The following is a 25,753-nucleotide window of genomic DNA, read 5'->3' as shown; positions in this document are numbered from 1 at the left end:
ATTCACTCTCAAAAATAAGGTATGCATGTCATACTGTGCAGTATACGACAGCTTGAGTTAATTTCTGTGACTTATTACTGGAAGTACCTTGCCAGCTGAACGAGCAGTACAACAAGTGAACGAATGCCTTCTCCCATCAGACTGTTCAATTTAAGCTCCTCATAGATCAGATGAAGCACAAAGAAAATAGCAGGAATGTGGGTGAAGAGAAGAGTTGAGGAATCCAAGCTGAGGCTGGGTGAAAAGTCATCTTTTGGAAATGAGGTTTCCAATGGATCCAACCGCAAGGCTCTGGCCAGAGGGTGAGATTCAAGGTTTCTATGGTAGTCCGAATTGAGCAGATACTCCCAGTCCTTAGACAAACAAAGAGAGAATGATGTATAGGTCCCTAAATATATCCTCTCTCTCCAAGAGTCCTGAACTGTGATTGATTTCACTGGATATTGGCAGGGGTGGGGAGGGACTCATGTAAAATACATCAATTTACAACAGAACTGTTCAAAGTGACATGATCTATAGCAAACATGAACGACCATCATGAACACGCCAAGCTACTTGGCAGAGAGACGCACACGTAATTCCGAATTGTTGAAGAGGCTGGCAATTCTCCCAGTGAGCTGGGACCTACGGACCACCCAGCTCTCAGTCATTTCTGCGATTAATTACAAAAGCTACTAACAGTTCTCAGGCTCTACTATAGAAAATCCACTCGCTGCTACATTCTCTGCGCCATACAGTACATCATGACGTAATGCTGCAAAAGGTAGAATAGCATGCAAGGCGCCACTATCCACCCTGAAAAGTCTGTCCAAAGACAATAATCAGAAAAATCCAGATGTCAGCGTTTGGATTCTCTCTCTTCCCTATTCCAACACTTGGTTATTTTAATTAACAGATCTAGAGTAATCAGATTCCCCCTGTCCCCCATCCACCATTCTGCCCAACAACAGTGCCAGCCTTGATGTCTCATTTGTCCCACTTTCTTCCGCACTGTCCCTAGATATGGACCATGCTTCCTGAGCTGGTCCACAAAACTACTCCCTTCTATTTTAAACTCCTCTTGAAGGTCCACTTCTCCAGTAGACCTATGAGAAATTTGCCAATTATGCCTTCTGCCAATAAAATAAAAAATAAAATACAGCGTCTTTGCTCCAACACACTCTGCACAAGCCTTTACCAACTGCTTATCTTACTGATATGGCATCATCCTTCAGTGCCTACCCCCTCAGCTGCCTTATTACATCACTCATGGTGTCAAAGGTCACTCAGTTAGGTCCCTGATCCTGCAGTTTGTACTATGCAGGCAGAACATTGTACCCACATGGACCCTCAATGAAATAGTTAGGACTTTATCCAACGGCACAGAACATGTTACAGGATTGAGGCCTTAGTTTGTACACTTCTTGGCATGTTTTCCTTCTGTGCTGGAAGGTGCCCAGGACACCTTTGGCTGATGATTAAATAATAATAAAAGCAGCTGAGGCGTTAGGCTGTAAAGAACTTTTGTTTCTGTTTCGGCAGAAACTAGCTGCTTCAGCCTGAACTCTTTACCAAAATCCACAACAATACGTTCAGTTTATGAGCTGGGGAATTTTATACTGCTGGCTTGTTAAAATGTACTGAGCAGACAGGGATGGGATAGACTATTAGTAAAGGAACAGCGCATCTTGGGAAGATTTCACATGTGCTTGGGAGCAATATTTGGGCTTGCTGCTGGAATGAAGTGTGAATCAAATATGAACTACTACTTATATGTTGGTACGTCTGAGATGATTCACCCTAGTCAGGGACACACTGTGCTAGACACTGCACAGACAGCTGATGACAGTGCTTCCTCCAAAAACTTACAATCCCATGCAAACCCCAGTTGAAAGTAGCCAGAGTTTGCTTCCTCTGATCTGCCTGCATTTTAAAGGTATGATCTTTTATTCAATTGGTAACCTGCTTTTATTTTTAGTAAATGCTGACTCCATCTCTTACTTCGTCTGATCCTGTCTCAGAAGGTCTAGCCTTCTTGGGAGCAATGACAGGGGAAAGGGAACCTTCCAAATCAAGCTGCAAGAAATAAAAGGGAAAAATTAACTATTGTAAAACCCCTGAAATTACATACATGAATCACCAACAAGAACTGAAGGTGAAACGTAATGTCTGCACCAAAGTTAAGTATTGTTTCTTGGCATAGCATTAAAAATTACATCCTTTACTTTCCCATAAAATCACGTACAACAAAGAAGGGAGGCCAATTATCTACGTACAGAAGTCACAAGTGCATTTGGTTTGCGAATTTCATATTCTGACTGGCTAATTTTTAGTGTTTTGGAAGGAAAGAGAAATGCTGATATTAGTGATGGGCAAATGCATGGCTGTGGTGTGTGCCCCTGGAGTTTGCTTTCCGTAAACATACTAGCAAATGAATGTTCTGGCAGGAAGGTCCACTGACACGGAAAGCTAGCGGAATGCTCCCAAGTATTACAAGAATCTGCACCACAAATCCTGTTTTTAAAGGTGTAGGCATCCACTTGGAGAACGGAACTATGAAGTGTCACCTGTGTATTCTATCAAAACAGCATGAATATTAGCTACTCGCAAAGGAGAACTGTCACACTTTGAAAGCAGCAGCATCAGTGGTGAAAGGGAGCCTATTACCCTCATAGGCTATTGTTTATATGTGGCCTAGGTACCAGCATGATGGGCACACAATAAAAGTCACAGACACAAAATACAGTAAGAATGTTTATGTTTTTAAAAAAAGGTACATTTGGAAAAGTTCATTTTATAATTCAGAGGTGCCTTGTTTAAAATAGATTAAGGCATGCCTGCTGCTGAACTGAATGTATTTGGATAAACATCTTGAACTTTGTGAAATGATTAAGTATGCAAACAATTAACTAATACTAATATAAGCCTAGAAAACAAACTACAAAGTTGTGCGTTTACTTACATTACGCGTCCATGCCAATCTGTCAGTATTGTAACCCATCATATTCATGAGGCAAGTTACAAATAAACTCCACTCAGAGTGATAACTTGGTCCTCCAGGAGCATTGTAAGCATTATACCACTTGACAAGCATTTGTACAGCAATTTCTTTGGGCAGGATAGACTTAATTCCTTGTAAACATCTTTTCACTGTTTTGGGGGGAAAAGAAAATGTTTATACTATTTTGTCACATCCACGCTTGTAGAATGGAGCCATGTCCATGACTCCACAATTACTGTTGTAAACCCATTTCAAGCCCTACTTTTGGCCCTCTGATAACTCTGTCAAAAAAAAGACCCACACACAGTTCAGCTCCCCCCCATCTATTGGCCTGAAAATTCCCATGCATAGGAAAGGAAAACTTGCTTCAAACTGCAAAGCAATCAGCCACTGTTCAGTTTTAGGACACTGGAAATGTAATTCTAAAAATTTTTTTTGCAACTTCCCTTTTTGCCCACTCCTAAAGCTGTGTTAACAGATCAAATTTCTCATGCTTTTATTCCTTAAATAACAGTGCACACACTTCTTTTAGGCCAGTTTGTCCCCAATTTACCAGAGAATACTACTGGTTCTGAATCAGTGAACCTACAGAGCATAGCTAGATATAGGTCAGCAAGTCTGCAGCTGATCACATGAACTTACAGCATTAGGTGCCGCATCATCAGGGCTCAAATATCAAACTTCACAGCTGTATAATGAAGTGTGCAGTTATGCTTTATGGGTTGGATTCTGTTCCTTACCTAGCTCTGAGGTGGCAATTTCAGGAATGGTAATCCTAACCATCGAGCTATTGCTGAGTTCCTGATAAAAAAAATAAATAAAATTGAAGTTAAATTGTGAGGGGCATCTTCAGATAAAACCAAGATCATAGTCCATCTATACAGGAAGCTTTGTACATTAAAAACTTATCCATAACACAGAGCTTTTTACTAAGCTTGAGACTTTCAAAGTCTGTGGGAGAGAACTGTTGGGCTTATAGGTACTCAAATTCCTGTAAGTGATAAGCAGCAATTTTCCTGAAAAGGACATTCTATAGGGTATGGGTGTGCACTGAACCTGTGGAAGTGCAACATCTGTGAGTCAGAAGCTCTTTGGAGAGCTTACTACATGGGAGAAACCAGGGCTCATTACACTTGGCTCGCCCTGTTTCAGAAACAATCCACAGGAAAATACCTACCAGAGTTACTCTGTTGTGAACAGGGTCTCGCACAGAGTGAATGAAAGTTCCAAGTTGTTGGAAAGTACAATCATCAATGTAAGAGGAGTCATGAAGTTTGGAAGAATCCCTCAACTCTGGAACTGGAGACAATAGCACTCCCTGCAAAGTGATAAAACAATAGTTAAAAGCTGAAATTGTGGGTGGGTGAGTTAGTAAGTCTGGGCTCTGCATATTCTGAAACCAATCCTCATCCTTCAATTTTAGGGTTTCCAGTAAGACACTAATGACTAGGTGTGACGCTAGCAGACCAAGCGCCAGCTCATGCCTGTCTCACTTGAACACTGACTAACACATAGCTGGAATCCATCTGGCTCACCTGTCTGTTAGAATTGTTTAAAACAGATATTAGAATTATAAGAATGTGTGTCGTGTTCAGATTCTATTGAATGCTTGTGAGTTGCTGCCAGCATTAATCTCACTTATAACATCTGTATCCCATATTGTAAGGTAATATTTAAGTGAGCCTCTCTGACTCTGTAAATATCCCGGCAGATGAGAGACATTGATTAGTGTGAAAGGCTGATCTTCAAAAGAAGGTGTTATACACTTCCCAACAGGGAAAATCCATTGACACTAGATGGACTATTGTGGGATGTTAAAGAGAGCAAAAGATATTTGTTGTGGATTATAGAGGCCTCTATTACCTTTTGAAGCTTAAGATTTTAATTTGTGTATCTATCTTTACCCTGTAAATCTCTAAAGTCCTTTTCCTATTTAATAAATCTGTACATAGTTTACTATAGGATTGGCTATAAGCATTGACTTCAGTGTGAGATCTACAGTGCAATTGACCTGGGGTTGGTGACTGGTCCTTTGGGATTGAGAGTAACCTGAATGCTGTGATCCTTGGCATAAGGGACCATCTAACACACAGGTAGGCTCACTTGGGTGGCGAGCCAGATCGAAGTACCCAAGGGGACCGTGTCTGACTCCATGTTAAGGCTATTATAGTGCCTGAGGAGTCTATGCTTATTAACTGTCTAGTGAAATCTAGGAACAGAACTCACAGCCAATTTGGGGTTTGTGCCCTGCTTCCTACGAATGGGTGCTCATGCTTCTGAATCACTGCAGACTGCATTACACTAGGTTTTGAGAGAGACATGAGTTTTAAATGACATTGTCAGCTACTGAAAGAGAGTCATGCCACATGCCACATACTGAAAGAGAGTCGTGCCCTCGTCTCCTACACTACCACACAACACGCATCTCCATTTTGATCGATTTACACGGACACGCATCAGCAGTGACAAGCTGAATGTGGCAGAGGAGTAAGGGACCACATGAGTGAGCCGAGCACACTGAAGAGTGAGGGCTAGCAGAGTTAGGTGTCAAGGGCAAAGGATGAAAGTGGGGATTGAGCTGCAGGAGATGGATGGGAGAAGATGAGCAGCAAGGAGTCCCTCTGAGACAAGCTGTCAGAGGCTCCTCAGAACAGAGATCTTCTCTGACACACCACGAGGGGTTCAGCCCAGTGGCTCTTCTCTCTTCCCCCACAAGCATAAAACCCATTTCCTCCCCATGCTCTCAGGGGGAGGGTGATTCGGCAGGGGGCTTCAGTGGGTTGCAGCTATAGGAATTGTGGCGAGGGGCTGGGGGAGTAAGTGGAGTTTAAGCTGGGGGGACTGAGTGGGAGAAGCACAATCACAGGCTCAATCTCCCTGTTCTCACGACATCCCCATTCACTCCCCAGCAGCACTCACAGCCCACCTCACACCCAGCCTGTGGCCCTGTCTGGACTACAGAGTTCCTTCCTTTGCCTAGCTCTGTCGGTCAGGGGTGTGGAGAGATCTGATCCCTGACCGACAGAGCTAAGGTGGCAGAGGCCCTAACGCAGACGCAGGTATGCCAGCAGAACTGCACTGTTATGGGTATGGCTTGTTTCGTTGGAGGGGGCGGGGAGATGCAGGGAATGGAGCTATACCCAAAAACATTTAATGGGGCCTAGTCCAGCAGAAAAAAGACTCCGGCGCTCAGCGACATCATGGCTTTTGAAAGCCTATAACAAACTCTTTCAATAAAACAGTTTGCTTCTCTCACCTCCTCTAAGGGCCCTAGGTGCTTATTCAAAGGCTTGGAAGGAGTATTCAGGCTATCCAGAGGGGTGCTCGGCCGAGGCATTTGGTTCGACATTGTCAGTGACGGTGCTGGCAGGCCAGGAATAAAAACCTTCCCTACCTTTTTATGAAAAGAAATGGTGAGTTTTAACATGCAGACTCCTCTAACACACATAGGTCAATGGCAGAAGCAGCAGCAGTTATTAATACTTCAAAGAAAAAGGTTAAGAAAATTGGGTATATGGTGAAATTCAAACAAACATCAACAGGCAAGTCTAAAGTTGTCCCATTTTAGCTCCTTTTTCCCCAAGCTTTGACACGTTACAGTATTTTCCAGTCCTACTTCTATACATTTCCACATGCTTGCATCATTGCTGCACATTTAAGTCAACTTAAAGTTAGGACAGTTTCAATTTAAAAAGTCTACTTTTAAACGGTATAAAAATATCTAGAAAAATCTGGTTTACGCAGTTTCCAAAGATAAAGCAAAAAGCACATTATGTCTTTCTTAACTTAAAAATAGCTAACCCTATTTTAACTATAAAAGTGCAAATAAGAAAGTCCAACGTAACAATAGTCTTTTGCAAAGTAACAAGTTTTGATATTTAAAACCCATTGACACCTCATGAGAGACTGAAAGCTTTTAGCTTTGGAGAACTTCTGCTTATTTCTCATATTTTTAGGATTCTCTTTGTTCTTAACTCAAAAGCTGGACATGAAAACCACACATCAAGCAACATTATCTCCAAACCTAATGCTTTTCAAACTGTTCTGTGGTGTCAATAACTCAAGAGCAACATTTCCAGCACTGCAAAAGGCAAATCAGACAGCAGCTCCTGCTTTTGATTAGGTTTGATCCAAGGATCTGCCCACCTCCCCAGGAAGTTGATGTCAGAAGTCTCCTAAAATGGCCTAAAGCAGTAACTGTTGTAGCAGCTTACTACATATCAAACACACTTGACATGACACTGGTAACAGAAGTTACAATAGCCCTGTTGTGACATAGGAAATTTCAAACGTGTTTACCTTGGGGTACTAATAATTTTAACTTGACTACATGACAGTACGTACCCGAACCACTCCAGTATACAGCACTAAGTTTCCATTGCCTTCCAGAACCAGCAATGTGTCAATGCTCTATAAATACCAAACAGTGCGTTAAAACATCTCATATTTTAGTAAACACTATATTTAGAAACTGAAAGTACACCAAGGTTCTATATTTAACATACACACTTACCTCTACAGGGGCTGCGTCCTTTGCCTGTATATTGGTAACAGAACCAAAGATCAACTGTGACTTATCGTTACTCTCTTGAAACTTTACACAGCTAAATATTTGGGAGGGGGAAAAAAAAAAAAGATTCAACCAAAAACGTTATATACCAGAGACTCTCTCCTATGTGGCGTTATGACAGAGGGAGAGGATAGTAAACCAGTGATGTATGGGAACTAATTTTCACAGTGGTATCATTCCCTCCTTTTCAACACAAGATAATACTGTTTCTACAGAATCTCTAATATGAGGAATGCTGGTTTTTCTGCTGCTAATTAACATCATTCAAAGTAAAAATCTTTGTTCAATTACCGAGAACACTTCCAAGGGTCTAGGGTAGGAAAAACAAGCATACCATTGGCAGTACAATGAATTCTTTTTTAATCTTAGTTTTCTTCAAATGCGCAAACTTGTATAGGCTATAGTTGCAAACATTCATGGGACAGAGAGACACATACATCGCATTAATGTAACAGATTTCACTATCCCATATCTAGCTAGTTTATTTATTCAGCAATTCACAGGTACCCAGAAAAACCCACACATGCTTACCGCAACTGGAGCTGGGATTCCACTAAAAAGCACAAGAACTTTTGTCCACAAAGGTCAGTTGTAATAAACACTTTTGAGGCTTGGGAATTCTTCTCTCTGTCAATATTGAAACAAGAGGCAGTGATCAGCATAGTGCTTTGGCTCACTGCTCTAGGGTCAGTGGAAGAGTGTTACTGAAGAGAATATTAGGCACAGCAAGCTGCAACACATGGCTGGACATCAGCCGAACAGTGGACTGGACAGCCAGAGTTTGCCCACCCCAATGTGTGTCACTATTCTAGAAATTAGCATTCCTAGATCCCAACCTGCATGCTCCCTAGTTTTAGGCACTCAGGGCTCAGGCTTTACAGGCCAACCCTAGTGTCAGATTTGTTTTATCCTTACTTTACTGTTTGATTCCAAATGTTACTGCTCTACTTAGGTTTCTACCTTTGGGTCATATTTTCTCAAAGGCAGCTGTCCCCCACCAAAAGCCTGCAGTATCTGCATGAAGTCCTCTTTGAAGTGAACAGCACCAATTTCAATCACTTAATAGCATTAGAATTTGTATAGTGACCTCAACAGTAGCGTTGGCATTTGGTGTCAAGCTGGCTAAAGGACTTTAGGAGATGATCATAATGAAGGATAGTGCTGGTTTCAAAGGGAGGAAAGTTGCCTGGTCAGCAACTTTCGGGTAAAGTTTTCACCTATTACAATGTAAGCGCTGCTGCTACAGTATCTTGCACATGCCCAGCTGACTCCCTGGTGATCCTAGCACTGATCACTTCTCATGCGGGCTGGAATAAGCTCCCAGCCACCAGCTGGGCACATGTGCCCCACCACAAACTGTCGATGAATGTCATCCCTCCGAACTGGTGCTGATGGCAAAGGCAATAAGATCCATACGCTGATTTTGCTCAAGCAGGAACTGGTCCTGCACTGCCTCTCTTGCACGAGCTGTGATCCAACCCTCTAGAACAGGGGCGGGCAAACTTTTTGGCCCGAGGGCCACATCGGGTTTCCGAAATTGTATGGAGGGATGAGAGTAACAGCCGTGTTAGTCTGTATTCGCAAAAAGAAAAGGAGTACTTGTGGCACCTTAGAGACTAACTTGGTTAGTCTCTAAGGTGCCACAAGTACTCCTTTTCTTTTTATGGAGGGATGGTTAGGGGAGGCTGTGCCTCCCCAAACAGCTGGGCGTGGCACAGCCTCCACACCCTATCCAACCCCCCCGTGCTTCTCGTCCCCTGACGCCCCCCCAGGGACCCCTGCCCATCCACACACACACCCCGCTCTCTGTCCCCTAACTGCCCCCTGCCGCCCCATGCAACCCGTCCTCTCAGTCCTGACTGCCCCCCCCCAGGACCCCTGCTCCCATTCAACCCCTCTGTTCCCAGTCATCTGACCGCCCTGACCCCTATCCACACCCCCAACCACAACCCCAAACTCCCCTGCCCTCTATCTAACCCCCCCGCCCCCTTACCGTGCTGCCTGGAGCACCGGTGGCTGGTGGCGTGGCTGCACCAGGACAGGCAGCTGTGCAGCACAGAGCACCAGGTCAGGCCGGGCTCTGCAGCTGTGCTGCCCAGGAGCTCACAGTGAGCTGAGGCTGTGTGTGGAGGGGGGAGGCTAGCCTCCCAGGCCAGGCGCTCCGGGGCCGGGCAGGAGGGTCCCGCGGGCAGTAGCTTGCCCACCTCTGCTCTAGAACCACAGGATCCCCTCAGGCAGAAAGCTTCAGCCCATGGCTTGGCATTGGCTGCAATGATACCACCATTGGTAATATCTCCACTTCGGGCAGCTCACTCGGTATTCTGCCAAGTGCAACCGCAGCAGCACTCAAAGCCGCTCATGATGATGCTGTGACTTTAGCTACTTTCTTTATTTAGCATCTTCACTAATGCTCTAGGAGAAAAAGAGCATGCTAATTACATTCACAGACGATACTGAGAGGCACTGTAAACACCAGAGACAGGAAAATAATAAGAACGTGCCAAGAGACGACAATTATGGTCAGATACTAACAAAATGACATCATTTTATCACTGAGGCATGACTGCCAATAGGAAGGACTAGCTCGCACTCGACCCAATTGGAACATAACTCTCTCGGATGGGTTGCGAGCAGCAGGGATTTGAAACCAGGTCTCTATTTCCCCACGCAGGAGACAGTCATGCCTTCAGATCCAGAGCTCTTGTTCTACTGCTGATAACCCAGCCAGGGTGTCCTGTTACCAGTGGTGGCGCGTAGAGAGATTTCAGCTGCAGCACATCTCAAGCACTTGGGATGAGCTTCCCAGCCGGGGGAGCATGTAACTCACATTTACGCAGCTAGGATCTCTGTCCCCAGACTAGTGGCTGGATCAGATAATGATCAATGACCCAGCTACAGCTTTTGTGCTGACAGACCTGACTCTGAGCTGAAAGACAGTAGAGGCTCATGCTTTTAGGTTCCAGGTTCAATCCCTTTGGCTGATGACCCATCCATGAGCATTTGCATTATACAACTACCGTTACCCTTAAGGACCACAAAACTAAGGTCAAGATGTTCCACCTACCACATCAGATGGAGCCGAGACTCCAGAGTTGGAATCCTAGCGGACGCTATCTGTAAAAACTGACGATCTACTACCCCTGTTACCATATACTCAAGATCTATGGTGCCACTCCCATGCACATAGGAATTTACTCATAGTTGGGAGGGAATGCAGCGGCTATTTAACAGCAGACTACAGCTTGGGAGAAAAGTGAAGAATATTTCATCCCCTTCCAACAGGAAGAAGAATTTAGATAGGCAGAATGTAATCACCCAAATCAGAGTTTGGCTAAGACATTGTGGTTAATATGATAACTTGTTTAAAAGAGCCATGGGACCTTTAATGTCTCCAGATGGTAAAGATACAGTTTGATAGCTCATCAAACAGACAACATCTTCAAAAACAGAGTGCCCCATAACCCATGCCAACGCACTGGTTCAAATACTGACCTCCTGCGAAGAGGGATACCTACTGAACCACCCACACCACTTCTGCAGCACACTGCTACTTGAAGGTCTCACATCAAAGCAGCAATCAGACACAACCCTGCTCAGCTCATTAGATCCAGTGGGACAATAATCCAGTTCAGAAGGCTACAGGATAGAGAGGTTAACATTGAAAAGTGCCCAGTCCCATTTTCAAAAGTGAGCTGGGCACTTGGGGTAGGTCTATACTTGCAATTGCACATCTGTGGCCGGCCCATGTCAGCTGACTCTGGCTCTGGCTTGCAGGGCTTGGGCTAAGGGGCTGTTTAACCGCGGGGTAGACATTGCCCGAGCCCAAATGTCTACAGCACAGTTAAACAGCCCCCTGAGCCTGGGTCCCGGGAGCCGGAGTCTGCTGACACACGCACGCCCTGAGGTTTTAATTGTAGTGTAGACGTGGCTTGGGAGCCTGACTGTCACTGAGTCTTAGTCTCTGAAGTAGTTTTTGACAGAGGGACTTAGACACTTTTGAAAAGGTTACCCAACAATACTAAACGATCCTTCGTTATGAAACATTATGGTGTACTCAGTAGTACACACACCTGCTGTAAGAGGCAACGGCTTGCAAAAAGTTTGTACTGAGGACAATTTCACTTTAGTCTTTGTCAATGGAAATGCAGGTCTACTTAACCCAAATATAAGCTTCCAAACCTCATGGTCATGATGGTCTCTGTCCACAGATGGTCTATGCACAGCTCTGGAACAATTGGCTCAGTTTCTGGAGCAAGGAAGGAGTCACTGGAAGCACTGTTTGGAGAATGGCTCGCACTGTGCCTCCGTGGCGACTGGGTGTTACTGGAGAAATTGAATCTCTGCACTCCGGAGAAAGATTGCACCCCTAAGGCAGGAGAGTGAGAACGGCTGCAAAGACAGACAAGGGCCATGACTGAAAACAGATCATAAAGTCGGGCATGCTCAGGTGTGGGGAGCAGAACACTTTTCCACAAGGGGAGCCAGGGAGCTTGCACACTAGCACGGAATTTTTTCTCACAGTTGCTAATTCAATACCAGCCCACTTGCTCAAAGGAACACACCAACCCTCCAAATACTTCGCTAAATACTTCTGGCAGAGGCTTCAAAAGGAGGGGGAAAATTAAAAAAAAAAAAAAAATCTCCATAATGCACAATCTGGTTAGTGAAAACCTATCCTCAGCCTGCCCAGTATGAATATTACCGACTATAAATGCGGTTCTGTGTTTATGCTAAAAGCTCTATCTTGAGCTGTGCTGCAAGTGGAGGGCCCGACCTCCATGCACGGGACTTATCTAAAGTGCAAGTGGATGATTTTTGAAGGAAATCAAGCTCTCTGGGGCTTCCTGAGGGAGACGTAAGAAAGTGGGTAACAAGACAGTAAAGCGCACAGAGGATGTTGAGCTTTTGCTCCAGAAAAATGCGGCAGAATGGCTGCTGAAGGCATATGGTGGGCATGGAGAGGACGGAATGACCTAAGGTGCATCACTCTGTGTTTCTAAAATACTTCAGGATCCCTACCAAGGCCCACAGGGCGCTGTGCGAGATATTTAAACACAATACAACTAGTTTTAAGAAGTCAGCATAAACTCAAAATGAACACAACTGACTGAGGGGAAGGGAAGGAGATCAACCACGTGAAGAGGGTTAGAAAAGAGACTGCAGGGAAGTTAGAGATGAGAACCACTGACGGGCAAGATAAAAACATATGAAAAAAGTTGAGGCAGTTACACACAAAAAACAAGAGAGAGAAATGAACCAGTGATATTGGGGGAGCAAATTCCATACCCTTGGACTAACTTCAGCAAAGGTGCCAAGCTGTGCTGCAACAGCAGGATCTCAAGGAGAAGGCTGTGATTGTAGATGGGGTCTACACCTTTACAGTACAGTTCTACTCTAAAAAAGCAACTATGTTTAAATGGCACCTTCATAGTCAGCTATCTACATGTGTCAGATCTGCTGACTTAGTGACAAAAAAATATGGCTTTGCTGCTTTTTACTCCTGAAAATCCTGTGGAGCCTACACAACCGAGATTTGATTCCAGTTTGCAACCCAGAGTTGTTTACTCAACTCCATTCAGTGACACATGTGTAGCCCGCTGAAGGCAAGGGGGCTGCAAGGAAGGACCAAATTTGGTCTGCAGAACACTTATTACTGGTGATGATGCACATAATGGAAAGAACCCAGCTTGACGCAAAGAGCACAGACTGAGTGTGCAGGGCTGGCCAGCACTCCAACACCAAGAGGAGGTTTTTCGCTTGTTTTTTTAAATGGGGTGGGCTGCTCTCTGGTCGCCCTTTCAAAGGCAAGAGCAGCAAAAATATACCATATTTATAGGCAAATATCACCAGTAATCTGGCTGAGGGAGACACTACCCAGAGAATAAAATTCTAACTACCCTAATTTTGAGATTTGTTTTTAATCCTTTGTGAAACCCTCCCTGTTAACTGGAGATATTCCAGCATGTGACAGCACAAATACCAGAGGCTTATGCAACATACTGAAGGCGGCAAGGTACAACGCATACCGATGCCAGAAACACCCAACATAGATACATTTATGTTTCTTACATGGTTCAGTATTGTCAATTCACACTTCAAATCCTTTCAGCTTGTTCCATAAAGTAAAGTCAGCCATTATCCCCTGAAGCCAGAACCTTTATTTGCAATGGCTGACAATTTGGGACAATTTTATCCCAATGGTAAAGATAAAAACATGTCAAGAATTATAAAATAAGACTTGACAATCAGCAGAACATAGGGAGAAAGCAGCGGACTCCTGAACTTTGACTGGAAGAGCTGCCACGCTGCCACTTTGGCCTGTCTACAGCACGGCGATGTGGCCAGCTTTCTCACTGAGTTAATCAGGCACCATTGCAATGATCAGCTGGAAAAATCAACAGAAAAAGGAGTGTTCAGGAGTCAAGAAGACTGTCTCCCACGCCTCAGTACTGCCATGCATATGAATTTCAATACCCGCTCCGAGGCAGCGCAGGTGAGAGGGTGGATAGCCCAGTGGCACTGGGACTCAGGAGACCGGCATTCTGCTCCCAGCTACACCACAGATTCTCTTTCTGACCTGGGACAAGTCACTTGGTCTCTCTCTGCCCCAGCTCCCCAGCTATAACATGGAGATAATAGCATCGCCCTATCTCACAGGGACACTGAGAGAAACAATACATGGAAGACTGAAAGGCACTTGGACACTGATAACGGAAGCCAAGTAAGTGAGATAGATCGGTACTGTTTTAGATGTTGTATTGAGTCTATTGCTCACCCTGCATCAGATGTGCTCATCTTTTACACTACTAGTTAACACATAATCCCATTAGCACCCACCTAAGAGCCGCCATGTTGGATATGGAAGGGGAGCGGGAGTGCACGCTGGGCGACGACAACGACCTACTCTGGCTGTGAAGAGAGGAATAATTCTGGAAAGGGGAAGCCATGGGGGAGTCTCCTTTCGAGAGACTCCTGAGGTGGGCGGTCAAAGAGCTGCTGGTGGCCATGTGTTGAGGCGTCCCCGCCTGCTCAGAGAACTTTAGGACTGTGTTTTGCTCCTGGAAGAGACAAAAGAAGCTGTACGTCATAAGGAACATGAGTGGGTCATAGCAGCCCGAGTGCCCTGGGGTCACTGACCAGCTGTTTACTTAGTCAGCGCAACTCAAGTTAGATGTCACACGCTCAGACGCATTTGCTGCTAGACTTCTCAACCCTTTAGTCTAGTCAGTAACGCTGCAGCAGATTCTGAAGATATGATCATTCTCCAGGGACACAGTCCTTTCAGTCAAGCCCTAAGTGGGGTAGCTCTCATGCAGTAGCCACACAGAATGGTGGGGAGGGCGTCTGCCTCTCCCCTAGGACTCCTGCATGGAGCAGGGAGAGGAAGACAGTAAGCAGCAAGGCTAGGTAGATTCTCCCTTTATTGGCTTTTAAAAAAAAAAATGAAGAAAATAACGCAGGAAAGGTTCAACAGGGCCACTAGACCCACAGTGGAAGGAGCACAAGGGCCATGGGGTAAACTCCTGGGACCCCTACCCGTGGCCTAGAGAGAAGCAGGTGGGGATGAAGGAAGGCAGGCAAGGGGTCAGCACTCCCTGACTCCCTTCATCTGTTTGTCTCTTTCCCACAAGTTTTCCACCTGGCTCTTAATGGCAGCCAGTTGTTTGTTGCCTTTGTTTTAAACAACAGCTGTTTGAAAGCTGAAAGGTTTGGCAGATCTTCAGTCACCAGATTGCCAGGATGACAGCCAAAGGGGCATGATGACAAATGTCGTTTCTCACCCATCATTTATGTGGCAGGTATATCTATGCCCACCCAGACACCCCAGAAACAGCCACCATTGCTTAAGGCATTTAAACATCAACAAGCATTTGGGAAACCCGGCATCCTTAATTCTGGAATGGAGAGAGAATTGAAAGAGGAATTGCTCCTCAGAAGCTCCATTGTTTTTATCAGTTTAACACTATCCATTATACGGACCGGACTGCAGGTATTATGCATTTTCACACACACACAAACCTCCATCTTTAAGTCAGCAATTATTTCTTACCTCTGGTTTTACTCTACGAAGGGCCCAGACAGCATGCAAACTCTGAACGGTGTCATAGGTCATCACAATGGAAGGCTCCTCATTGAGGAACACGATGCGCAGTGTGTAATCAGCAACATACTGTACTCTAGCCGAGCCAAACACACCTGCTAGAGAAGTAGCGCTCAGGTTAACCCCATCTAAATCAGAAGGACAGTTTCTGTAATAGTGTTATTAATTACACAAAGCTACCATTTCATGCCCCATTTCTGTTGCAACTTTGGTTCTTCCCGTATAGATTCCCACTCTGGGAGCGTTTGGCAGTTAAGGGTATATAGCTACGCAGTCAGACCCAATGGAAAAGGCCACAGTTTGTTGTACCCAAGTCATTTCAAAGTAGTGTAAATAAGAGGCATTACCACCTAATGGCTAAGGCACTGGCCTGGGACTCAGGAGACCTGGGTTCTATCTAGCCGGGAACACAGTCTAACTCAATCCAAAGGCTAGAAGTTGAAGCTAGACAAATTTAGATTGGAAATAAGGCATACATTTGTAAGTGTAACAATTAGCCATTGGAACAGCTTTACCAAGGGCAGTGGTGCATTCTCCACCACTGACAATTTTTAAATCAAGATTGGATGTTTTTCTAAAAGCTCTGCTCTAGGAATTGCTCTGGGGCAGGTCTCTGGCCTGTGTTATACAGGAGGTCAGACCAGACGATGACAATGGTCTTTCTGGCCTTGGAATCTATTAATCTTTTCCCAGCTCTGTCAATGGTTTGCTGGGTGACCTTGGACATGTCCCCGATCTCTTCCTCAGTTTCCCCTTCTGTTAAACAGGGATAATGATGCTGACTTCCTTTGTAGAGTGCTTTGAGCTATACAGCTGAAAAGCACATCACTATATCTCCATGGGGTTCCTGGCCCTCCCCAGTGCTGGGGTTTTGCTACTGGCCCATCCCTTTCCTGCCCCCTCCCTTTTTGTGGGACACAGCTCGCTCTGGCCTCTAGCTGTTACCATGAGAGATGGTGCTGTGAATGGGAGGCATCTCCTCCTACACCCCCCACTGTCCTGCCTGGAATAGAGGAGAGGGAATAGGCTGGGGATGCAACTTCAAATGGGAGTTGAATGTTGGGATGACAGGCACCCCCTCCCCACATTTCTCCCTACCACCAACCTCCCACATCCCCCACTCTGACAACTTCCTCCTGGCCTGAACCCCCTGCAAACCCCTTTCCCCTCCCTGTCCAGGGTAGGCCAGAACTCACAGTGCATGGCTGCTCAGGGATGTCTAAGGCACGGACAAACTGGGCACCTGTTCAGGACCCCCTGCAGAAAGGGAGCCCCGGCGGTGAGGTGTTTAAAAATAAAATTATCTAGTCTTGACACACATTGAACCCCATGTGCTTCAGGAAACTGAACTTTCAGATGTCATTCGCGACTTTGTGCCCACAAATCCAGACAGTGATGTTTCTAAAGCAGCCAAACACATGTAAAACTTTTTCTATTACCATTATGTTGTGTTTAAGGCAAGAATTCCTGTTTATTTCCTACCGTAATATGGTGGAGGCCCCAATTAAGATGGCCCCATGGATGCTCAAACCACCCCAAATGTAGACCACTATCCCACCCCAAGTCCCCCAAGAGGACTTGCAGCTTTCAAGGCAATCCAAGTAAGCATGTGGATTTTAAAGCACTTAGAATAATTAACCTTTGAACAACAAGCAAAACTCAATCTTAACTATAGCTACAACTCCACTATAATTTCAAGAAGGATGTAGTTAGCATGGGGAGTCAGCTGCAATGTGCGTATCATGACTCCAGACCAAGTAACATGCGGGTCAATCACCACAGCTCAATGACAGCAAGGTTTCAAATGTAACCAAGCAAGATAGCAACTCTCTCTTTCCTTTATAGAATCCCTCCTCGGTGGCCAGCCATTCAAAGAGGTCTTTTTAGATACCTTAAATATCCTAACTGACATGAAATCCTAAATTAATTAACTTAATATAAATTAATTTAATTAACATGGCTACAACAACACTGCATACATGAAATCCTAACAGATAAGCAGCTAAAATAATCCATTTCTAAATTCTTAAAAGAGATATTTGAACATTCATTAGATTGTAATTATAGACTATAAAGACAGGGAAGGTAAACAGTCAATTCTGTATTCAATAATATTGCAGCTGAATGACTCATTTCTATTTATGGATTTTCATTTTTTATATTTTTTTTTTAATTAAAAAAGATAACCTACCTCCAGACTTACAGACAAGAGGTGTTATCTCATCTAAAGGATGTAGCATACTGAACATAGTGGGCAAAGGTTCTCTGGAAAGGAAATGGAAAAATATATTTAAAAATCAAGTGTTAACAAGCTGTAAAATCTAACAGATGGATCACAAACACCCACTGCAAGTTTAACAGTCAACTCCTCAAAAACAAACAAGTGACATATATGTTCCATTAACTATAGATTGTGTGGCTCATCAATAAAACCCCCCAAGCTTTGTTTCTCTAGTACACTTTATCTCTGAGCATCTTAGAAAACTTAAACTGATATTACTATATAACTTGGAACACTTCACCCTCCACTGACATGATGCAGCTATTTAACAGCACAGAGCAATGCTTAACAGTTCAGAATAGGAAATGAGGAATCCAACAGAAATTGCAAGGGAAATTTAGACAGACATGGAGTTACCAGATAAAAATGTGGCAGAACACAAAGACTGAAGAGCCAAGAGATCCCTACTGACCACAACTAACATGAATGTCAGTTTGAAATCTCATTTGAAAGCTGAAACATTTTGTGTACGATTGCCTTTTTACTACAAAGTGTAAGGCAGGACTAGATTTCAAGTGGTGGTGTGCGTGCTCCAAAGTGCAGTTCTAAACTCTACTATTTTTGAGCTTTTTCCACCAGAAAGACTCCTCTTACACTTAGCACATGCCACAGGGGAAGTTTTCTAAAAAAACATCAATAGGATTAGAGAAAAAGGTTTTCTATTCTTATGGACTTTGATAGCCAGTAACCAAAAAGCAGCTCAGTTTTGTATGTTCAAACTGGATTAGACATGCAGTCCTTATGGAGAACACATGACTTTCACAAGTCAGAAAAAAGTGGAAGTTCTTAATTTAAAACTTTCGAAATGCAGACTGCTAAATGATGGGTCACTCCCTAGCTATTTAGAGAACACTTCTCACTGTGGTATCTCAGCATGGTTAAAAATAAGAACCCATACTCTGGGATGGATGCACACAGCTCCAAGGCAGCTAAGCAAGCCACTCCCTAGGTCCAACCAATGCCGTAACCTGGCTTTATGCCAATGTCAATCATGATTTAAACGGGCGTGCAGGAAACATTGATTTAAATAATTTATTTTAATCCTGCTTTGCATTTGGACTTCTTGTTTTTCCTAAAGAAAAGGTTGAGTCTCATTGATTGGTAATCACTAAAATAAGTTGATTGACAAGTATGATTATAGCCTTTACATGACATTCAGTATTTTTTTTGCTAAACAGGAAGGTTCACTATGTCTATACACATTTATTTAAGCAATTATGCAGCTTAACCATACATTTATTCAGATTCTTGATTTTTACTTTTTTTATGATGTTGGGAAATGGTGAACACCAGGTTTCTTACTGTGACCGGGTGCACATGGCCCTGGAAGGCCCCCTGCTGGAGGCCCCATGATACTACCACACTTTACCCCACTCCACCCAACAAAAGGAGCAGTGAAGGTCGGTTTTAGAGAGGCTGGACTAAAGCAGCCAATTCGATAAAAGGATCAGATAAAAGGAGCTGCTAGGCCTGAGCAGGTCAGTTCCTGGCTGGGACTAGAGGAGTGAGGAAGGGTGCTCCTTGCTGGTCAGAGGAGCTCGAGAGAGAACCAGGTGGCATTGGCATTCAGTGAGGAGGAAGAGGATCTGAGAACTTCTGCCCCAAGGTAAGAGGGAAGAGAAGAGGGCTACATGGGAGAAGGCCCAGGGAATAGCATTAACTAATTAAAGGCAGCAGTATGTGGATGGTGTTTATAGGGTTCCTAGGTTTGGACCTGGAACAATGGGCAGGCCCAGGTTACCCCACCGGCCACTGGGGAAGTGACCTAAGCCCTGAGAAGAGGGCAAGGCTCTGTTGGAAAGCCTAAGTGAAGAACAGGATTTAAAGGGCCCAGAGACAGGGCTGAAGACTCTAACAAGGGCACACCGATAGTCCTCGTTGGACCTTTGTTACCCCAGAAGGGGTTCATCCATTTGACTGTGTGACTTGGCCAGAGGGCTGAGCCACTGAAGACCTGCCTAGCGAAATCAGCAACCTACAAGGGACACATAGGAGTGGGAAAGCTTGCAGTACCACACCTAGCCATTAGGAGGCACCTGAGATGAGTGCCCCCACCACGCTTATTTACAAGAATGTTTTTTTATTCTTGATTTGAATCAAGCTGCATTTGGATGGAAATTTGAATTCAATTAAAACAGCACAAAAACAGCATTTTACAATTATTTTTATTAAATAAACCTACCCTAAAAGTCCTGGATACCAGCTTATTTTTTTACCATCCAAACATGTTTTGCATTTAAAACTGGTTCTTTAAATAAAAGTCGTATTACCTGTAGTTAGCGAATTGAATGGACTGTTCTGGTCACCATGTTTTTCAAGATTTTAGAACCAGATGATCTCACTCTCTCATTCAGAGATGGAAAAAGGAAAACAAGCTTCCTTGTTTTTTTAAACTCCCAATTGGTTTCTCAACTTTGAATGAGCTCGTTGAATAAAGTGAAAGGAAGAAACTATTTTCTCTGCACCTGCAGAAGAGGCAACTACTGTCAAAAGCTGTTCAGCACTTCAACAAACTCTGGTCCTGGGTGCTTAGCCAGTGACTTCCACCAGTTCAGTGGTTTGACTTCCTTTAAAAGTTCAGTAGCAAACATGTGCTACTTGAATATGGATCTTTAATCGACTATAAATGACTTTAATATACTGTAGTAAGCTTAGGCCTTAACACGGGCTATCAATTTAAAACTTAATTTTAAACAGGTTTATTTTTAGAAAGAAAAATGTATTTAATTAAAATTTAAAAATCCATTTTTTTTATTTCTGATAATTATCCGGCCTGCTTTACACCTATTGATTGGGGGCAGAATCCTAATCCATCCCTGGCTGTGTTGACGGAGGAAAGCACACACTGAGGTCAGAGAAGGGGTTCTCAGGCTGATCCCCAGTGTCTTGGAGTTAGGGAAGGAGCCAGCTGCTCTTTCTTCGTCTATTCCTGACTGAATTTCCCAACCACCACCATTACTGTGACCGCAGTCCCAGGGCAAAAGATCACAGAACCTCGTAATAATAAGGTCTGGTAAAATATTACTCTGCCTCCCCTGAAGCTATGCGAAAAGAGGCTCGGACCTTTGTCAGGCCGCAGGATCATCCCCAGCCTCTACAAGCCTCTCCCTTCAAATTCTTGATATTCCACCCAGCTTCCAAGCCCTTCTGACCAACTCCCCAAAAGCCCTGACCCCTTTCAGATGCTTAAACCCCACCTCCTGTACTGCCAAATGTCCTAATAAATAGGGTGCAGAGGCCTAAGCAGTGGTGAGAGTCCAGAAATGGTGCACAACTGGGAATGGAGAGTTGCCAGGGAGATGTATCCAGTTTACATATATGTATCCAAGGTAAATAAATGTAAGACTGTGCTGACACGTCCCATGGCATGTAGGGTACACGAAACTACACACTGCAGTGAAGGGCCCTACCATCTACATGCTATTTATACCCATGCTAGTTGTGTGTCCATTGTCTGCACCCTGCACATCGCTGTAAATGTCAATGGAACCCAAGACAGCCTTAACACCTTCGCCTGCATTTGCTTAACAGTGCTACAGTAATTGGAGCTGTACAAAACAGCTTTATCAACATTTTTATTCCCCTCACCCACCCCCGCAAGCCTTAACATGTAGCCAGATACATAGCAGTGCAGCCCTAGCCACCAGACTAAGTCATGCAGCAAGTTATCTGTGGGAGTTTTCCTTATAGACACAAGGTGGATGAAGTAATCCATTTACAATTTTTAACACCTACTTTATACACTAACATTTTTAATGCACAATTAAAGTGGAGATTTAAATATAAAGAGGCAAGAAGTGCTCGACCTTACCTCAACAAAACTACCATACCCCTACGTTCCTGCTGGCTGCTCTCTCTCCACACACACAGACCACAGACACCTTCCCATTGCCAAATAAACTCTTCCCTTGTGGTATGTGCATTACAACATAGGCTTTAATTTCATAACAGAGCCCACACTGACATGTCACCAAGGAGGGTCTCGCACCAGGAGATCAGAAGCAGAGCAAAGTCTCCAGCTCATGTAAGGAGGGATATTGCCTCCAGAAGCTGAAAGTCTAATACTGTGTTTGACGCGTGCAAAGGAGCTTGATGGCAGAGTTCAGACCAAAGTGGGCACAGTAACCGAGAATGTCTTTACTCTTTCCACACTTCCATACTAAATCTTACTTGTGCATGGAACGGGGACATAACTCAACATGTCCCAATGCCCTGATGCATTTCGTCATCACTTTGGTAGAGAGCAACACTTGTACTAAAAGGACAGTTAAAATTTTATCTCACTGCTTTAGATTAGACAACTTATTCCACAGCACAACAAAGACACTCAGCAACCACTCTCACTACATACCTGGGTGGACTCAGAGGGACTTCGTGTGAAGTGCTGCTGCGTTCAAACAACAAGCCATATTTTGTTGGCCAGACATTTGCTACCTACAAAAGACAAATATTTTAAAAACTGAATGGCTCATATTTAAAATGCTCCTGCACTTGAGCATCCAGTTACTGTAAAACCAAAACATTTAACCATTGTTTCGGGCAGAATGCAATGTTATATATGTAATACAAAATACCTTCTCAAAATACGATGACAATGTATCTGTGCTTTACCACATCCTACTTCTGAACACAACCAATATACAAATCTGACAACATACCAAGAACAAGAGTATAGCTCATTTGATTAGTGTTAGACTGACAGCTGCTCAGAAGAAATATGCAAAAAAGCCATATTTTCTGACCCATATGAAAATGTTGGCCTCCATCTATCTAAAGGTTTTGTACTGTGACCCATCATTGCAGTATCCGAGTATCTTCCATGTAAAATAGACTGGCAATAACATTGTTCATAGTGGGCTTCACAGAGTCTGGCTTTTTTTTTTTTTTTTCTTCCAGGTTAGAATAAGGAATAGAAAAAAGTCTTCCAAGTCTCAATCCAACACCCAATCCACTAAGCCATACCCACTTCTGCTTTGTCACACCCTCACTTGTTAGTACAATTATTAAAAATTCACACCAAGGATTACTAGATTATAGCTATGTTTCAAGCACCATCCACACCAAAAGACAAATGAGGAACAATTACTACAACACACACAACAACGACATGCACATTAAAATAAATGAGAACATTTAGAAAAGAAAATACTTACCTGAAAAGGTAAGGAAGCAATGTAATCCTTTCCTTCTATACTATGAACATTTATGCAGGAGCTTTGCAATATGCAGATACATTTTTCTACTATTTCCTCACTATCTGAAATTGGGGAAGAACACAAAAATAATTTTTAGCTCTACCATCAAGTTTCTCTATACACAAAGTAGGGACTTTTGTTATTAGCTGTGCAATTCTAAAATGGTTGGTTAGCTTCTGTTGTGATAAGTGGGCCTACAAATTTACCCAAATTGTGAGCGTAACTGTAAAAAGTATGTAATAGTTCATAAGACCTTACAATAACCTCTAACAATAAATGTTGATAGGAAAAAGTAAGAAGAGAGATAGAATAATTGAATTAGTCTAAACAAAAAACTCAAGTTAATAAGATTCAAGGACTGAAGTTATGCTTTTTAAAAACAGGAGATGTGGAGCCAGACGTTAATGAGTCAAACTGGTATGTTAGATATTAGATTTAATTGGTGACCAAATAATGAGAAGATGGGCTATTCCACCCATGACTCCCCTTTGGGTCCTTACGTGAAAGAGATTTTGGGGGGAAAGTATGGGGAAAAAAACCCCACAAGAACAAAAAGAAGAACAGACAGAGGCTACTGGAGTGAGCTACACCATCATAGCTATCACCCCTCCACCATTTTCTGGGACACCAGGCCTTCATCATCCTGATCCTGAGTGGTCACCTGACCAGAATGGGCCAGAGAGAGAGCGGGACCCAGACAACACTGTAACCCCTACCAGCTCCAGCTGAATCCCAAAATGCTAATTGGGATGACAGTTATAACTATCTCTGATACCGTCTAAGAGACTGTCAGACAAGGGGCTTTTCCTTCTAAAAATCGATCTACAGCCAAAGGGAAAGGAAACAAGGGATGTTGGTACAATGAAAGCCTTACTTAATACTTTACATTTCAAATGCTTTAACTGTTTTTCCCTCTTTTCTGTATCTTTAATAAAAGGATTTTAAAAGGTGTGTTTGCCATGGTGTCAAGCAGCCTGAAGTCTCCATATCAAGCCCCAGACCTTGTTTAACACCTTTGGCCCATATATCCCATCTCAATTACTACAACACTTCCCAAGTCAAGAAAATTAAACTCAGATAAAATAGTACTTTGGCAGTAAAGTAAAATATGAATGAAACTTACTGTCAACTTTCTCAGATTTTTCCTGTGGTACAGTGAAATCACACCACAAAGCCTAAAAACCAAAAATATTATGCAGTTACTTATGAAAGACAAGCTGGTATTAATACCAAATTCTCTTTTTTAATTTTATGTTGTAACGGAATATCCTCCTGCTCCAAGAGAGGTTTTAAGCCACATTTCAGTTGACTAGTATTGATTAGCTCAGTGGTTCCCAAACTCATTCTGCCGCTTGTGCAGGGAAAGCCCCTGACGGGCCGGGCTGGTTTCTTTACCTGCTGCGTCCGCATGTTCAGCCGATCGCGGCTCACAGTGGCCGCGGTTCACTGCTCCAGGCCAATGGGAGGTGCTGGAAGCGGCAGCCAGTACGTCCCTCGGCCCCCGCAGATTCCCACAGCTCCCATTGGCCTGGAGCAGCGAACCGCGGACGAACCTGCGGATCAGCCGAACCTGCGGACACGGCAGGTAAACAAACCGGCCTGGCCCGCCAGGGGCTTTCCCTGCACTAGCGGCAGAACAAGTTTGGGAACCACTGGATTAACTAATATGCAGCCATTCAATGGCTAGAATTTCAGAGTTCATACCTGTAGAACAGGGCTGTCAACAGTGAAAGCCTTATAAACAGCAGATGCTTGGCTTTTACTTCCTTTGCTCCAAATGACCATATTGCCAGCCATATACAGTTCTTCATCATATTCCACTTCTTCCCCAACATCACTGACACCTCTCCTTAAAAGCCAAGTTTCCTGAAAACCAAGAGGATTAAAAAAAGTCACAACTTCCTCTCAGTGGTGGGCTGACAGACTCAAAGCTAGTGTGATCTGAAAGGGTGGCATAACTTTATATTTTATAAATTAATCAAATCAAGATTTGGGGCGACATTGCAGAGCAGATTTTTGTTTCAACTTCTAGTTTTCCCCGTTTTAAAAAAATATTCCACACACAGAGAAAAATCTGAACTCACAACCGGATACGAGATCATATCTAGTGTGCCAGACAGAGAACACAGACAACCTTCTGTTTATCGGGGAGTGCTGTGTCTACTATCCTTGCTCCACACTACCAGAAAATCCAACCAGGAAGACACTTCAGGAACCTTCTGTCAGGAAATCCACTCAATTTTCCTGCTTTGTTCATGGTGTGCTTGGGCTGTCTTTGCATGGCTTTTTTTTTTTTTTTTTTTTTTTTTTTAAAGTGAGCAGGAGGGAAGTCTGCAGTCCTCAATGCATTTGCCTGAATCCTGATCAGAGTAGAACATCAATCATATCACAAACCTGTCACACAAACAATTTTTCCTGATTTGTGTGTGTGCGCTGTGACAGGATTTGAGCGGGGCTGGAACAAGCCTGGCAATGATGTGAGAAGCTCCAGTCCTCACGTGAATTAGCAGCTTAGAGCCTTACCTGGGTGGAACCCCTCTGACTGGCTGCCTTCCCCACATCCTAGGGCAGAATCACGAGAGCTGCTGATTGAAAAGCTCCCTCCCCTGCAACCTGACGCCATTTC

At 43.8% G+C, this 25,753-nt stretch overlaps 1 protein-coding gene across 4 annotated transcripts in view; it reads right to left on the bottom strand.

The window, feature by feature from the left end:
* Positions 1-25,753, bottom strand: part of ANAPC1 (anaphase promoting complex subunit 1) — a 65,978-nt gene that overhangs the window by 36,834 nt on the left and 3,391 nt on the right. The window contains exons 3-19 of one of the 4 annotated variants that reach the window (XM_073339909.2): positions 24,832-24,993; positions 24,251-24,302; positions 23,086-23,189; positions 22,284-22,366; positions 17,843-17,916; positions 15,601-15,779; positions 14,388-14,608; positions 11,730-11,939; positions 8,082-8,177; positions 7,494-7,584; positions 7,325-7,390; positions 6,237-6,374; positions 4,158-4,298; positions 3,721-3,781; positions 2,942-3,129; positions 1,981-2,055; positions 88-353 (exon numbers count right to left, since the gene is read on the bottom strand). In XM_073339909.2, the coding sequence (XP_073196010.1) occupies positions 88-353; positions 1,981-2,055; positions 2,942-3,129; positions 3,721-3,781; positions 4,158-4,298; positions 6,237-6,374; positions 7,325-7,390; positions 7,494-7,584; positions 8,082-8,177; positions 11,730-11,939; positions 14,388-14,608; positions 15,601-15,779; positions 17,843-17,916; positions 22,284-22,366; positions 23,086-23,189; positions 24,251-24,302; positions 24,832-24,993 (2,207 nt within the window). The remainder of the gene's footprint in view (positions 1-87; positions 354-1,980; positions 2,056-2,941; positions 3,130-3,720; positions 3,782-4,157; positions 4,299-6,236; positions 6,375-7,324; positions 7,391-7,493; positions 7,585-8,081; positions 8,178-11,729; positions 11,940-14,387; positions 14,609-15,600; positions 15,780-17,842; positions 17,917-22,283; positions 22,367-23,085; positions 23,190-24,250; positions 24,303-24,831; positions 24,994-25,753) is intronic. The other 3 variants (XM_073339910.2, XM_073339911.2, XM_073339912.2) reach the window with 3 other exon arrangements.

Source organism: Lepidochelys kempii, chromosome 3, assembly GCF_965140285.1.
Source record: "Lepidochelys kempii isolate rLepKem1 chromosome 3, rLepKem1.hap1, whole genome shotgun sequence".
NCBI lineage: Eukaryota > Metazoa > Chordata > Testudines > Cheloniidae > Lepidochelys > Lepidochelys kempii.
Note: the sequence above shows the minus strand (reverse complement) of the source record. Positions and strands in the feature narration are given on the sequence as shown.